Raw genomic sequence first — 14,531 nt, 5'->3', positions numbered from 1 at the left:
AGTCACTTGCAGTTTGCCTGTGGTTAGTGTTGTAAATAGGATTAGAGGAAAGAGCCTGGGATTATGTGGTAACAGTCTGGTTGGCAGCAAGACAAATTAGTCATAGAAAAGTGTAGAAAACGTAGCATATGCTAGGTTGAACAGGTTCATGTTTGAACAGCTGCCTTGAATAAGGAATTACTGGGACATTTTTTAAATAAAAAAAATACCTTCCCATTCCTTTGTACCAGGCTGATAAAAGATTTGCCCTTTAATTATCACTTAGCTTTTTTAATTCAGAAATTGCCACCAACAAGTAACATGTTATTTAGCAACACACACATTGGCCCAGATCTCAGTCCCTCTGAAATCAATGCAAAACAACAGCTGGGAACAGGATAGGGCCCAGAATATTTAATTTATATTTTTGAACCAAAATTGTTCTATAACTTGACTAGATAAGGGGTTTCCTGTATTACCACATTAAATCCAGATTTAATAGTGGAGATCTCCAAACTATGAATATGTTAAATACATTATGGTAAAACAATGCCCAATAGCATGGAATAATCTGCTCCAGTTACTCTGATGTAAGTTTGGGTAAACTTCAGTGCTATGTACCCTCATGTCTAGAAACTGAGGGTGCTTGGCATCTTTCAAATTAGGGCTTTTATACTAGACCAGGGTCTCTCTCCATAGTGCTCAGGTGCCCAGTGAATCCCATTTTTAAGGGGGTCACAGCTGGGCAATGAAAATAACTTAGCATGGGGATGGGGTTTTGATATACATACCTTTGAGAAGCAAAATTCCCTTTTTTGGCCGTAGAAGAGCAAAAATTAATATCCATTGTTAAGTCCTTCTCACGTGCATATACTGGTAGTTTTAATACAGCTTCACTGGAACAGCAACAACCAAAAATGGCTTTTGCTAGTGGTTTGGCTATAATTCTATACTGTGAAATGGGCCGTTTCTGTTCATTTTTAAAAGAGATCTTGTTTTAAATGAGAAAAATTTAGATTTGACAAGTTGTCCTACACATACACAGCGCCTTTATTATGCAATTTTTGAAGAGAAGTTTCTTGGAGATTTACAAGCTTCTAAAAAACTTGCATGACAGGAGCAAGTCACATCAGTCATACCATGTTTAACCTACACTAAGAGTTAAGAGCATTTTATTGTTCTTTTTAATCCCTGTCAGGGAGATTTTCAAAAGCAGCTATGATATTTAGGAGCAAACATCCATGTTTGCTCCTAAATCCCTTAGTTGCATTTGAAAATTTCCCACTGTAAGTTTACTATCCTTATAATGCTGTATGTATTAAAAGATACCAAATGCCCTGTGGTTGGTCAATGTTTCTGAGACATGTAATATGATGATTTGAGAAAGGATCCCTCTAGAAACTGGACATGATCAGAATAGTGTGTTTAGGGATGTGGAGTATTTATATATTTGTTGGTGTTGGCCTGAGCACCATTAACACTCAAAGCCATTGAAAAATGAGGGGATGCGACACCTTGTAGGATTGGACCCTTAGGCAGAAGAAATGGGACTATATCTATAAGGGAGAAAATAAATTTAAAAAAAATGGCACCAGACACACAAAACATTTCTTAGCTGTTGCTAAAAACATAAAAACTCTTCAGCTTCACCTTAAGTTTTCTGAGCTGAACTCTGACTCCAGGAACTTGAGAAACTGCTCTCTCCCCACTGTGTCCTTCAATGCTTCATCCATGCCAAAGCCCCATCGCTTTACCCTCTGTTGCCCTGGCTCTTTGCTGTGGGCAAGAAAAAAAGTAGTCACAGAGTGAGCTAGCACTTTAGTGTTGTATATGCAAATAATGATGGGAACTCCTAAAGTTCAGCTATGGGTTTCTCACCTTCCAAGTCACTTTTGTTTGTATGGTGGTGTTATACAGAGATTTAATGGTCAGTGCCAAGCACACTGTCAGTGCTCAATCAATATAGCATAGGAGTGTGTGTGTATGTGTGTGTATATATATATATACACACACACACATACACATATGTATATATGGGGCTCCCCTTCTCGTCCCCCTCCTCAGTGGAACCCTGTATATTGGCCATTGTGGACCCTGCAGTTTTTCATGCAGGTATATAAATCCATCCAAAATAACATGAAACTGGACAGCTGAAAAGACCAAGAGCAAATTGGTATGCATGGTAGTCGCATTTCCTATCTGCCTCAGTACTGCAGAACGTATGGTTGAAATCTGCACATTTCAAGCAAAGACAGAAATTATTGCCGTGTACTTTATTAATCTGAAAAGAAGGAAGAAATAACATACCAGACCTCTAGTTCCCAGAATGTAGTGTCATCTGATAGCCAAGGGTTAGAGGGGTCAGGCGACACAAGAAATGGATCATATTCCACATACTGCTCTGTGTAAGCTAACAGACTAGAAAAACAAAACCATCAAACATTGTCATGTTAACGAGCTTTATGATCAGAATACCGTTTTTTAAAAGTAAACAGTAGTGGTGGCGGGATAGTGCTTCCTATTTTAACAAGGGCTGAAATAAAATAAACTGCAAGCTTTATTAATACTTCTAAACATTTCTGCATGGAATTTCACTGAAGAATGTCAAATGCATTAATCAATAAAGTCTACCACGCAGCCCATGAATCAGGTTTTAGCCTCATTTTATAGGTGAGGCTAAAGAGATTGAAATAAGGCACAGAGAGAAGCTGAAATAAAAGAAACTAATTAAGTAGATCTGACTCTGATTTGGGGAGGGCTGAGTTGGGAGGGGAGCTCACTGGGAGGCTTAATGGAGGCAAGGTAGCAACATTATTGTACAGCAGATCTGGGGATAGGTCCCTGAGCTGCATGGGTGCTGTCACTCTGCCTACTGCCTGATTGACCAACTCAGCTGTGCAGTGGCTCTTTCAGGTGGCCAGACTACAGGGATTTGGCAGGGGGAAGACAGGGGATGGCAAACCATGGTTTCTCTAAAACAGGCACCAGTTCTGAAAATAAGGATATTCCTGGCTTTCTGGGAGATATAGTTGCCTATTTACTTATGAAATCTGGGTTGTTCAGTCATATTAATGCAGAGTGGAGCGAGAACATGCAGGATAAGAGTTGGTTAATGATGGTGGGGGGAGAGAATGAAACAGGAGTCCATTTTTTTTTTTAAATTTCTTGGGAATGAATTTAGTACAATGTCATGGTGCAAAAATTGTTTGCAAGCCCACAAAAAATCATCAACACCAGCTGTGGTACCCGATGACTTCGAAAGGAGTTTGTGAGACGCCACCAATTTGGCCAATACCAGGGACTGGACTAAGGGCCTCCTGAGTTGAAAATAAGAGGTGCTCTAGTGAAGCTAAAGAGCCAGGCTCTGCACTGTAGAGCTGTAACAGACACAGACTCTGTCCATAGGGACATACAGCCATACGCAATATACAATGACAAGTGGGTTATATCTACATTAGTAATTTTGTAGCCTTTTCTCCACATCGGTCCTGAAAAACAGATAGCAATTTTCCTAGGGAAGGCAATGTCAGGGAGCTTAGTGTACAAAGCAGTTACATGATAGCACCACAGCTTTCTTCTAAATTCAGCACTTTTTTTCCTGTTTCACTGAACTGAGAGAAATGGCATTAAATCACACCATATTAGCGAATCAGAAAATAGACATGCCTTCACAGCTCACACAAAGTAAACTGTCTTCAGTCAATTTGAATAACACATCCCAGCTCCCTTGTCTCCTCCTCTCTGGCTCCTTCTCACAGAAAATTTCTAGATACTTCTTAGAGCATTTCAAAAATAGAAATTGTGACAATATACGTACCTCTCTGCAACTTTTGACATTTTTAATCGATGTCTATCTAACTGTATTTGCCAATATTTTATCTGAAAAAGTGAAGGCAAAAAATGGCATGAGTAATGTCTTGCTTGACTCTATTGCAGAACGTTTTATTAGGACTACAATGTAAATTTAATTTTTCCTAAGTCACAGAGAAGTGTATCTGAGCTGTAATGACATATTTATGATAATGATCACAATATTTCTTAAAGTAGATGGAACTCTTTATTAGTACAAGACATTATACATAGCTAAAAATGGACAGTATAACATTTTTCCTAAAGGTTCATCAAATAAATCTAACTAGTATTTTAATTTTTACAGAGAAATCCATTAATTGTTCCCAGTCACCCACCTTATACTGCTTCTATTGCTCTGGGAAAGATTAATGAAGTATAAATGGCAATATGAGTAAATCCACACACACTGAAATGCAACTATGCTCTCAAACCTTAAAGTGAAGTGTTGGAAGAGTGAGTGAGTGAACTGGTTACTGAAAAAAGCTAATGCATTTAATTACAAAAAGAACACACAAACTGGATTATTGGTAAAGCTTTACACTGTTAATAAAGACTAAAAAAAGTTAGTGCTACTCCCATTACCCTTAATGAAAGTTATATGCAAAAATCTCCATGTATTGAGATGAGAAGAAATATACTCTCAAACTTTGTTTCCTCTAAACATTTAATTGATCTAATTTAAATGTTAAATAAATATACTTGACAGTTATGGTAACTTTTTATTCTATTTTTTTTTTCCAGAATGGTTTATTTAGAAGTTTATTATAATTGTTTTCAAACCTCTTGGTGTAATTCATCTTCTGTGGGTGGCTTAGTTTCTGGTACTGGTGTGTGGGTAGGACTATGACTTCGAATGTCATTTTGTAATCCATAGACAGACTATGAAAAAGTATGGAAAGAAAGACATTTGTTTTTAAAGAGTGCTTATCTTATACACACATCATCATATACACACATCATTAGCTACCTCTGTGTATTCAAAAGCCTTACATCATTGTTCAACAGTACTGTAAATATGCCATACATTGAAACACAATGTTGCGAAATGAAATAAATAATTCTGAGAAAAGGCCCTATTACATGATAACATAGGATTTTATGTCTAACTCTCTCTCTATATATATATTTGCATGTAGCACGTGTTGGGGATGACACAGTAGGGTATCTATATAGTGGATGGAGGTGGTTGGCACGGAAGAGAAGGAACAGGAAATTGAGAGGTACACTGCCATGATGAATTATTATTTGTACAGTTCCCAAATGTGTGCCAGGTGCTTGATAAATGACTAATGCCTAGGACCTTTCACTAATGCAATCAAATTATGCTGATGACATCTCCAAATCCAGTCTTCCTTCAGATTCAGGATTTTACCATGCAACTACGCTATAATCTAACTACAAAGTGATACTTTAGATTAAAAATGGGATCAATGTACAGAACTGGGATCCAGGTCTGGATCTGGAATACCTTATAATTTAGGATTGCTTGGATCTGGGGTATTGGTCCAACCTGTTATATAGACATGGACAATTTGTAAAATTGATTTGGTATATCAAATCTATTTCCTCCAAAGTTCCAGGGGTTTCATTTGGGGACATCTTTATTCTAAATTTCTCTTTACTTTCAAGGATGTGCAAGGATCCATTGCTACTACTATTTTTCTTGCATGTTTGTACTTACTGAAAGTGAAAGTTCTGTGGGCATTTTCACTTATATTTTTTCCCTTTAACTGATGATAGAAAATTTGTAATAGGGATACTAAGTATGTACCATGCAATATTCAATATACTGAACAACATACTGACAATATGTTCTACACTGCAAAATATGGGTCTCTTATTCTTTTCGTTCCCCCTGTCTATGCCTCTGAGGGATTCCTTGGGGCCATGGAATTTACATTTGCAAACAACATATTTTGTTTAGGGCAGTTAAAATTGGAAAGTTCCTGTAAGGCTTTATTATGATTGAACCACAGAAGCTGAAGGTGCTCAGTACCCTTAGATAGCCTTGTAAGAAAAAGCCTAAAGAAAAAGCAGGTCTGTTTTAATTTTTAGGGTATGTCTACACCTACTGAGTTTTTGCGCTGTAAGTTTCACCAGTGATAGGGAACTGGTGAAAGTAAATAGATTCATAGATTCTAGGACTGGAAGGGACGTCGAGAGGTCATTGAGTCCAGTCCCCTGCCCTCATAGCAGGACCAAATCCCTGATAGACATTTATCTAACCTACTCTTAAATATCTCCAGAGATTCCACAACCTCCCTAGGCAATTTATTCCAGTGTTTAACCACCCTGAAAGCTAGGAACTTTTTCCTAATGTCCAACCTAGACCTCCCTTGCTGCAGTTTAAGCCCATTGCTTCTTGTTCTATCCTTAGAGGCTAAGATGAACAAGTTTTCTCCCTCCTCCTTATGACACCCTTTCAGATACCTGAAAACTGCTATCATGTCCCCTCTCAGTCTTCTCTTTTCCAAACAAAACAAACCCAATTCTTTCAGCCTTCCTTCAAAGGTCATGTTCTCAAGATCTTTAATCATTCTTGTTGCTCTTCTCTGGACCCTCTCCAATTTCTCCACATCTTTCTTGAAATGCGGTGCCCAGAACTGGACACAATACTCCAGTTGAGGCCTAACCAGTGCAGAGTTTCACCGCAAAAAGTCATGAACAAGTGTAGAAGCTTCCGCAGTTTTAGTGTAAAAAAGGGACTTTTTGCGCTTTAAATGGTAAGTGTAGACATACCCTTAGTAAATGGCTTACTAATTAGTAGTTTCAAGTCACAACAGGCTATGGAATTTTTTATGTATTTTTTCAGTGCAAAGAAAGGAAAAAAAGGTTTTACATATTTCAGTCATATTAAATAAACAACTCTGGAAATATAACAACACAGTACTTACCTTTCTTGTTTTGTGAGGATTTTTCATTCTTGAAGACTTTTTTATATCCACTTCAGTAGTGTTTACACATCCAGGCTAAAAATTAAAAAAAACATAAGAATGGAATCTGACATTGAACTCCATATTTATTGCATTTTGTTACTGCACAGTGAAGCTTGTACTATGGGTTAGAGTAAGCAGAGACATGGTCAAAACTGTGAAGTATGGATAAATTTATCCTGAGGATGACAAACTATATTCAAAAATGTAAGATGCCGGAGTGTAGACTCTTCTGGAAAAATATGAGATAACGCTGTATACAGGATCATGAATATTACCGGTTTGTACCCTGCATCTATGTAGCAATATGGATGCCACTATAATGCAAAAGCAATGCCTTCAGGAGATAATATTTTGAAACCTGCACTGAGATCCACCTCCAATAGACAATCTGCTGTCTTAATTTATTACTTTAAAACATCATTAGGGGTTCCAGAACAATGTTGCTTGGTCTATTTTGAGTAGGGTTGGCAGATTGCAGAAAACCAAACACCCTTGCCTTGCCCCTGCTCTGCCCCTTCCCCAAAGCCCTGCCCTTGCCCCACCCCTTCTCCTAGGACCTGCCCCCCTCACTCGATCCCACCTCCCTCACGTGCTCACTTTCTCCAGGCAGGGGCAAGGGGTTGGGGTGCGGGAGGGAGTGAGGGTTCTGACTGGGTGTGCGGGCTCAGGGGTGGGGCCGGGGATGAGGGGCTTGGGTGCAGGAGGGAGCTCCAGGCTGGGGGCTGAGGCCAAGGGGTTTGAAGTGTGGGAGGGGATTCTGGTCTGAGGCAGGGGGTTGGGGTTTGGCAGGGGGAACGGGCTCTGTGCTGGGGGTGCAGGCTCTGGGGTGTGGCCAGAAATGAGGGGTTCAGGGTGTGGGAGGGGGTTCCCTGCTGGGGCTGAAGGGTTTGGTGTGCGGGATGAGTGCAGGCTCTGGGAGGGAGTTTGGGTGTGGCGGGGTCTCAGGGCTGGGGCACGGGGGGTTGGGGTGCAGGAGGGGGCTCTGGACTGGGCTGAGGGTGAGGGCTTCTTCTGGGGGTGCAAGCTCTGGGGTGGGGCCAGGGATGAGGGGTTTAGGGTGCAGGAGGGGGCTCTAGGCTTGGGCTAAAGGGTTTGGAGTGTGGGAGGGAACTCAGTGCTTGGGCTGGGGGTTGGGATGCAGGAATAGGTGTGCGGTGAAGGCTCTAGGAGGTAGTTTAGGTGCAGGAGGGGGCTCAGGGCTGGGACAGGAGGTTGGGGTTTGGGCTCTAGGCAGCGCTTAACTCAGGCGGCTCCCGGGAGAGGCAGGCATGTCCCCCTGGCTCCTAGCCCTGGCCAATGGGAGCTGCGGAGCCAGCGCTCGGGGCAGGGGCAGCATGCGGAACCCCCCTGGTCACCCCTGCACCTAGGAGCCGCACATGCCAGCTGCTTCTGGGAGACGCATGGAGCTAGGGCAGGCAGGGAGCCTGCCTTAGCCCCGCTGCACCTCTGACGGGAGTTTTAGGGGCTCGGTCAGCGGTGCTGACGGGAGCCACCAGGTCCCTTTTTGACCTGGCATTCCAGTCGAAAACCAGAGGCCTGACAACACTAATGTTGAGAGCTACTTTTGCTAGGCACCCCTTTTTGCTAGCAGGCATTTGTGACAGAGGTTGGGAGTGGAGCAGCTAAGATTATTATTCAATTAAATTATTACCTATAATTTGTGTTGGACACTTAATTACAAGTTGCTATAGCTCAAAGTCATAACTCAGAGAGAACAAACCCTTTTTAAGACCACAGAAGCAAAACACATGTTTCTTCCTTGGTTCTGTCAGGGACTCCAAACAATAAGTGATCTTCTGTGCAATGCTGTCATTTGAAAAGTGTGGTGGACCCAGAAGGCAATGCATAGACTGTGCAAGGTGCCCCATAGCATATATGAAACCTACACCATGATCTTGACTATCACTCCTTCAGAAAGCAAGGACTATTGGACCACTTCTTTAAAAGGTAGCCTGAAGAAGGTGGGGAAATTGAGCTTGCTTCTTCATGTAACACAAAGGGGCTTGAACAGTCTTGACAAAATATAGACAAAAACCTGTTTTCACATTTCCTGCTAATTTTTGTTTATTTTAGAAATTCAGGTCATGTCTAGCCTGAAAGGGACTCAGTGGAGAACCAATGAAATTATGACATCACAAGAGACTAAGCTAAGCAATTGGGAGGGGAAGAGACTTTTAGTTATGCTGTTTAAGACTTTGTTTATGTAGAAACTTATTTAACTGCCTAATAAATGGTTTGCTTAAAAGGCATAGGTTTTTAAGATTCAACATCTCAGTTATGAGGTAAGAACTCACAATAAATACGTAAGATACCCAAGAAAGTCCTCCAGTCAAACAAGCCTTTAAAATTTAAAAAAAATAAAGCAAATGGAAACAACAAACAAATATACATTTCAGTCCTTCTTGCAACATCATAAAGAAGCACAAAAGGACACAAAACCCATTTTTTTTTTTAGATCTGCTCTACACGCTGCAAATGCAACTTTCTGTACAAATGCAACTTTCTGTGTTTAAATAAGGTTTTGTACACAAAACTGAAGCCTTCTAGGCATCCGCTGTCAGAATGAGGCATGGTATGGTGAGCCAAAGATGGCATTTTAACCAAAGCTGTGTGAAACTCAACAGTATTCATTCCTGGAGCACAGTGCAGTCATTTGAATCTTTTCATCAGTTTCAGTTAATGTTAGTTTGAACCCCAAGTTCTGCTCTGAGTTTCTGACTCAAAGTGAAACTTGGCCAATTTCAGATTATGAAAAATCATACATCATTCAAGGTTACTAAAATTTAATAGAACCTTTAGAAAAACCTGTCCTGCCTTTCACATGTACAATCATACACTGATTGAACTCAATGGCAAAACTCTCATTGACATTTATGGGAACATGATCAGGCCACAGATTTTTACCAAAACATCAAACATGGTGAGTTTTGTATTGTTTGGGGTTTCATATTCCAATTTTTACACAGACCTAACTCAAACCTTTTACTCACTTTGACTTGCTTTACTGCAGGACATTTCAACAGTCAATCACTTAGGATATGACACATCCATAAAAGTAGATGATCTGGGAACCATGTTGCAAACACCACACAAAATTTCCACCATTTCATTATGCTTTTAGTGATTATGTCCCAGAAAAATTTTAATTTCAATGTTTATCATAACAATTATAAATAATATGTAAAAAGTAGGGAAAGGAGTCAAAATCATCCCAGAAATAACTCCATGAACAAATTCAACCCATTATTTCATTTTAAACTCTGTCTCACTAAAAAGACTGGGCCAGAGTTTGTCTTTAATTATATTCAGTGATGTCAAAATGGTTATTGAAAACAGAATTTAACCTTCCCTCCCTTTTGTAAGCATTTATACCTAGCTATTTGTGAACCTTATATCTTGTCCCTGGGTTTATGTCAGTGTATTTTAAATGTGTTATGTTGTTGAATACTTTTTTTTTTTTTATGTTGCAAACACAGTTGCTCCAAGTTGGGACTTTACTGGGCCAATTTTCACTTCAATGAAATGTCCGAGTTGTTATAAATAGTACAGAATTAGAAGTTTATAATGGAAATGTCAGACTCTTCTTAATAGGTAGCACTAGAGGGGCTATTTCTGGTTATAACCAGAGGCAATAGAGTGAGAGGCACCGGGAGCCTGAGTACAGGGGAAAATATCCACATGCTTCAGGGCTAGAGTTAGGTGAAACTTTTCAGATGAATATATGTTAAAAAATGCAGTTTTGGTCAACCTGAAACTATTTGTGAATTTGCAAAAAGAACAGGAGTACTTGTAGCACCTTAGAGACTAACAAATTTATTAGAGCATAAGCTTTCATGGGCTACAGCCCACTTCTTCAGATGCATATAGCATGGAACATATATTGAGGAGATATATACACACACACATACAGAGAGCATGAACAGGTGGGAGTTGTCTTACCAACTCTGAGAGGCCAATTAAGTAAGAGAAAAAAAACTTTTGAAGTGATAATCAAGATAGCTCAGTACAGTTAGTTTGATAAGAAGTGTGAGAATACTTACAAGGGGAGACAGATTCAATGTTTGTAATGGCTCAGCCATTCCCAATCCTTATTCAATACTAAATTGAATGTATCTAGTTTGCATATCAATTCCAGCTCAGCAGTCTCTCGTTGGAGTCTGTTTTTGAAGTTTTTCTGTTGTAATATAGCCACCCGCAGATCTGTCATTGAATGACCAGACAGGTTAAAGTGTTCTCCCACTGGTTTTTGAGTATTATGATTCCTGATGTCAGATTTGTGTCCATTAATTCTTTTGCGTAGAGACTGTCCGGTTTGGCCAATGTACATGGCAGAGGGCCATTGCTGGCACATGATGGCATATATCACATTGGTAGATGTGCAGGTGAACAAGCCCCTTACGGTATGGCTGATGTGATTAGGTCCTATGATGATGTCACTTGAATAGATATGTGGACAGAGTTGGCATCGGGCTTTGTTACAAGGATAGGTTCCTGGGTCAGTGTTTTTGTTCAGCGATGTGTGGTTGCTGGTGAGTATTTGCTTTAGGTTGGGGGGTTGTCTGTAAGCGAGGACAGGTCTGTCTCCCAAGATCTGAGAGTGAGGGGTCATCTTTCAGGATAGGTTGTAGATGTTTGATGATGCACTGGAGAGGTTTTAGTTGGGGGCTGAAGGTGACAGCTAGTGGTGTTCTGTTATTTTCTTTGTTGGGCCTGTCTTGTAGGAAGTGACTTCTGGGTACTCGTCTGGCTCTGTCAGTCTGTTTTTTCACTTCAGCAGGTGGGTGTTGTAGTTTTAAGAATGCTTGATGGAGATCTTGTAGGTGCTTATCTCTGTCTGAGGGATTGGAGCAAATGCGGTTATATCTTAGAGCTTGGCTGTAGACAATGGAACGTGTGGTGTGTCCTGGATGGAAGCTGGAGGCATGTAGGTAATGTAGCGGTCAGTAGGTTTCCAGTATAGGGTGGTATTTATGTGACCATTGCTTATTAGCACAGTAGTGTCCAGGAAATGGACCACTTGTGTGGATTGATCTAGGCTGAGGTTGATGGTGGGATGGAAATTATTGAAATCATGGTGGAATTCCTCAAGGGCTTCTTTTCCATGGGTCCAGATGATGAAGATGTCATCAATGTAGCGCAAGTAGAGTAGGGGCGTTAGGGAACGAGAGCTAAGGAAGTGTTGTTCTAAGTCAGCCATAAAAATGTTGGCATACTGTGGGGCCATGCGAGTACCCATAGCAGTGCCGCTGACTTGAAGATATATATTGTCCCCAAATGTGAAATAGTTGTGGGTGAGGACATGATTACCTCAAAACTTTGGGCCATTTTTCCCCCCCTGACAGCAGTGCCCCTTTAGTCCTGCAGTTTGAACACTAACTTGGGTCCCACCGGCTCTTCCCGATGTGGAGACAGGATCTGAACTTGGATTTCCCACTCTGTACAACAATGCCCTACCCACTGGACTATTCTGAGGTCAGGCTCTCTTATAGACGCGGTTCCCCATTGGATAAATAACTACATAGTCACTGAAGCAGGGACTTGAACTTAAGTCTTCCACATCATAGGCAAGTACCCTTACCGCTAGACTATATAGTCAATCACATTCTTTTTCCTTGGTCCAATGACTATTCGTTGTCATTCATTGTGGCAATTCATAATAACTGTATTCAGGATATATACTAATCACTACATGAAGTCAGGAAGAAATATACCCATAGCATTATATGGCACCATTCATAATATAGTACACTTATTGTATGCTAAAAAGCGCAGTATAGCGTAATCAAGTTCATTAATAGGGAAGAGTGCACTTTTTTAGCCATTAAGTTCTAGACACCTTTGTAGAGAAAACATGGGTTTATGGACTAGGACTATTAGTGTATTTTGGCAGAGCAACTTTTATGAAATATATAGTTAGCTGTGTCCTCTTTTACTTCCTCTGAAGTAATAAAAGCAGGACAAGAAAACCCTGGTTCTTATTAACCAAATATATCCAAGTGAAAGAGATAACAGAGAAAAATATTTATAGGAAATAAAGGTTTGTTTAAAGAACACTTTGGATCTGAACCCCAAACATGCTAGTACCAGAATTATAGTAACCTAGATAAAGTAAGTAAATTAACTGATTCTTGTCTGACTTTTTGGAAGCCTTTGCGATTCATTACTAACTTTTAGCACTCAGCAGATGAGTGTCCAGTGATCAGCCACACACCACCCATCCATCTCCTCACTGATCATCCCCTACTAAAATGACCTTCCACCATTCCTTCCATAGCAACTTTCTTAAGGTTATTTCCATCTCCATGCCTAATGTGACCAACGTACATACGTTTGCATCTGTTTATTTCTGACATCAGGATCTGCTTCTCTCCAATAATATTTCTAACAGGCATTAGCCTTTGTGACAGTCTGTACTAGTATGTTCACTACTTTTACAAACTGTGGTGAATCTGGTTCAAAGTATGCCTTGTGAGGTATCATTTGAAAAGTCGTACTCTGCTGAGCGTTATTATCCATTAAAACATGTATATTAGCATTGTATGTGAAGTTATAAGATTCTACTGTATGATTGTTACTGAAATATGTTGTAATTCTGGGTAACACCCATAAACCAGTTTTTCAGAGACAGAGACACTAGCACCACAGACAGGTGTTGAAGGGCTATCACCAGCTTAAACAGCCATTCTCCAACAGGGGGAAAAGTGTAAACAAGACATTTACATTTCACAGAGATGGTTCAAACCTCACTTACACAAAAGACTGCTTGTCGCCAGCACCCCAGCTGGGGCTAATCCTCAAAGAGGGGAGAGTTGTATAAGAATGAGATACAGTAGCCTCCAACTCACCTCTCATCTCTCTGCTCATGACATCAGTGAATACCTGACGGACACTGAACTAAGGACGAGTGATCCTAGGCTGAAAAGAGACCCAGCCTGTGAAATTTACAACAGCGTATGGTGAAACAAAACCTTTGCTTTTAAATTCACTTAGCTTATTATGTTATGCAAGCTAATACCTATTGCTTCTTTATTTTATTTTGTAACCAACCCTGATTTTTATTCATCATCACTTGTAATCTCTTAAAATCTATCTTTCTGTAGTTAATAAACTTATTTTATTTTTTTATCTCAACCAGTGTGTGTTTTGATTAAAGTGTGTGGGAAACTCCATTTGGGACAACAAAGCTGGTGCATTATCATTGTCCTTTGATAAAATGACAGACTTTCTATGAGCCTGTACTGTTCAGAAGTGTAATGAGCAATACACGATGCAAATTTCTGGGGTATGAGGCTGGGACTACGAATTTGCTGGTGTTGCCCTGTATGTAATTCATGAGTGATTGGTCAGAGTGCTTATGTATTTAGCTAGGAGTCAATTTGCATGCTGAACGCTGTGTGAACATGCCAGGAGTGGATGTTCCAACAGCAAAGCAGTGTAAAAGGCATGCCAGGCTAGTGAATTAAGGGGACACAGCTGTTCAACAGTCCATATTGTACCCTGGACAATATCACAGTCTTCTTTTCTGTCCCAGAAATATACAAGAGACTTCACCAGCACCATATTCCAAAAGCTTAACTTCTCAGCAGCATTAGCTTGATTTAGATCTATAAATTGCTATGGAAAAAAATTAGACTTTTCTATGTAATACCTTTGTACATTTTAAAATGCTGCAGTTTTTCCTCCTTTTCTTATGGGAAACCATAGCTGAGTGAGCCATCCCTAGTCTTCGTCCCATTTCTTTAGAATAGCCTTGTGGTTGGATAT

The 14,531-nt window shown here is 40.2% G+C and overlaps 1 protein-coding gene across 8 annotated transcripts in view; it reads right to left on the bottom strand.

Annotated features, from left to right (window-relative positions):
* RGS7 (regulator of G protein signaling 7) overlaps positions 1-14,531 on the bottom strand; it is a 432,745-nt gene that overhangs the window by 27,984 nt on the left and 390,230 nt on the right. For all 8 annotated transcript variants that reach the window (XM_054024223.1, XM_054024222.1, XM_054024224.1 and 5 more), the window contains 5 exons: positions 6,726-6,800; positions 4,612-4,710; positions 3,797-3,858; positions 2,287-2,397; positions 1,630-1,755 (listed from right to left, as the gene is read on the bottom strand). In XM_054024223.1, coding sequence (XP_053880198.1) covers positions 1,630-1,755; positions 2,287-2,397; positions 3,797-3,858; positions 4,612-4,710; positions 6,726-6,800 — 473 coding nt within the window. The remainder of the gene's footprint in view (positions 1-1,629; positions 1,756-2,286; positions 2,398-3,796; positions 3,859-4,611; positions 4,711-6,725; positions 6,801-14,531) is intronic.

The sequence above is a fragment of the Malaclemys terrapin genome, chromosome 3 (assembly GCF_027887155.1).
Source record: "Malaclemys terrapin pileata isolate rMalTer1 chromosome 3, rMalTer1.hap1, whole genome shotgun sequence".
Lineage (NCBI taxonomy): Eukaryota > Metazoa > Chordata > Testudines > Emydidae > Malaclemys > Malaclemys terrapin.
Note: the sequence above shows the minus strand (reverse complement) of the source record. Positions and strands in the feature narration are given on the sequence as shown.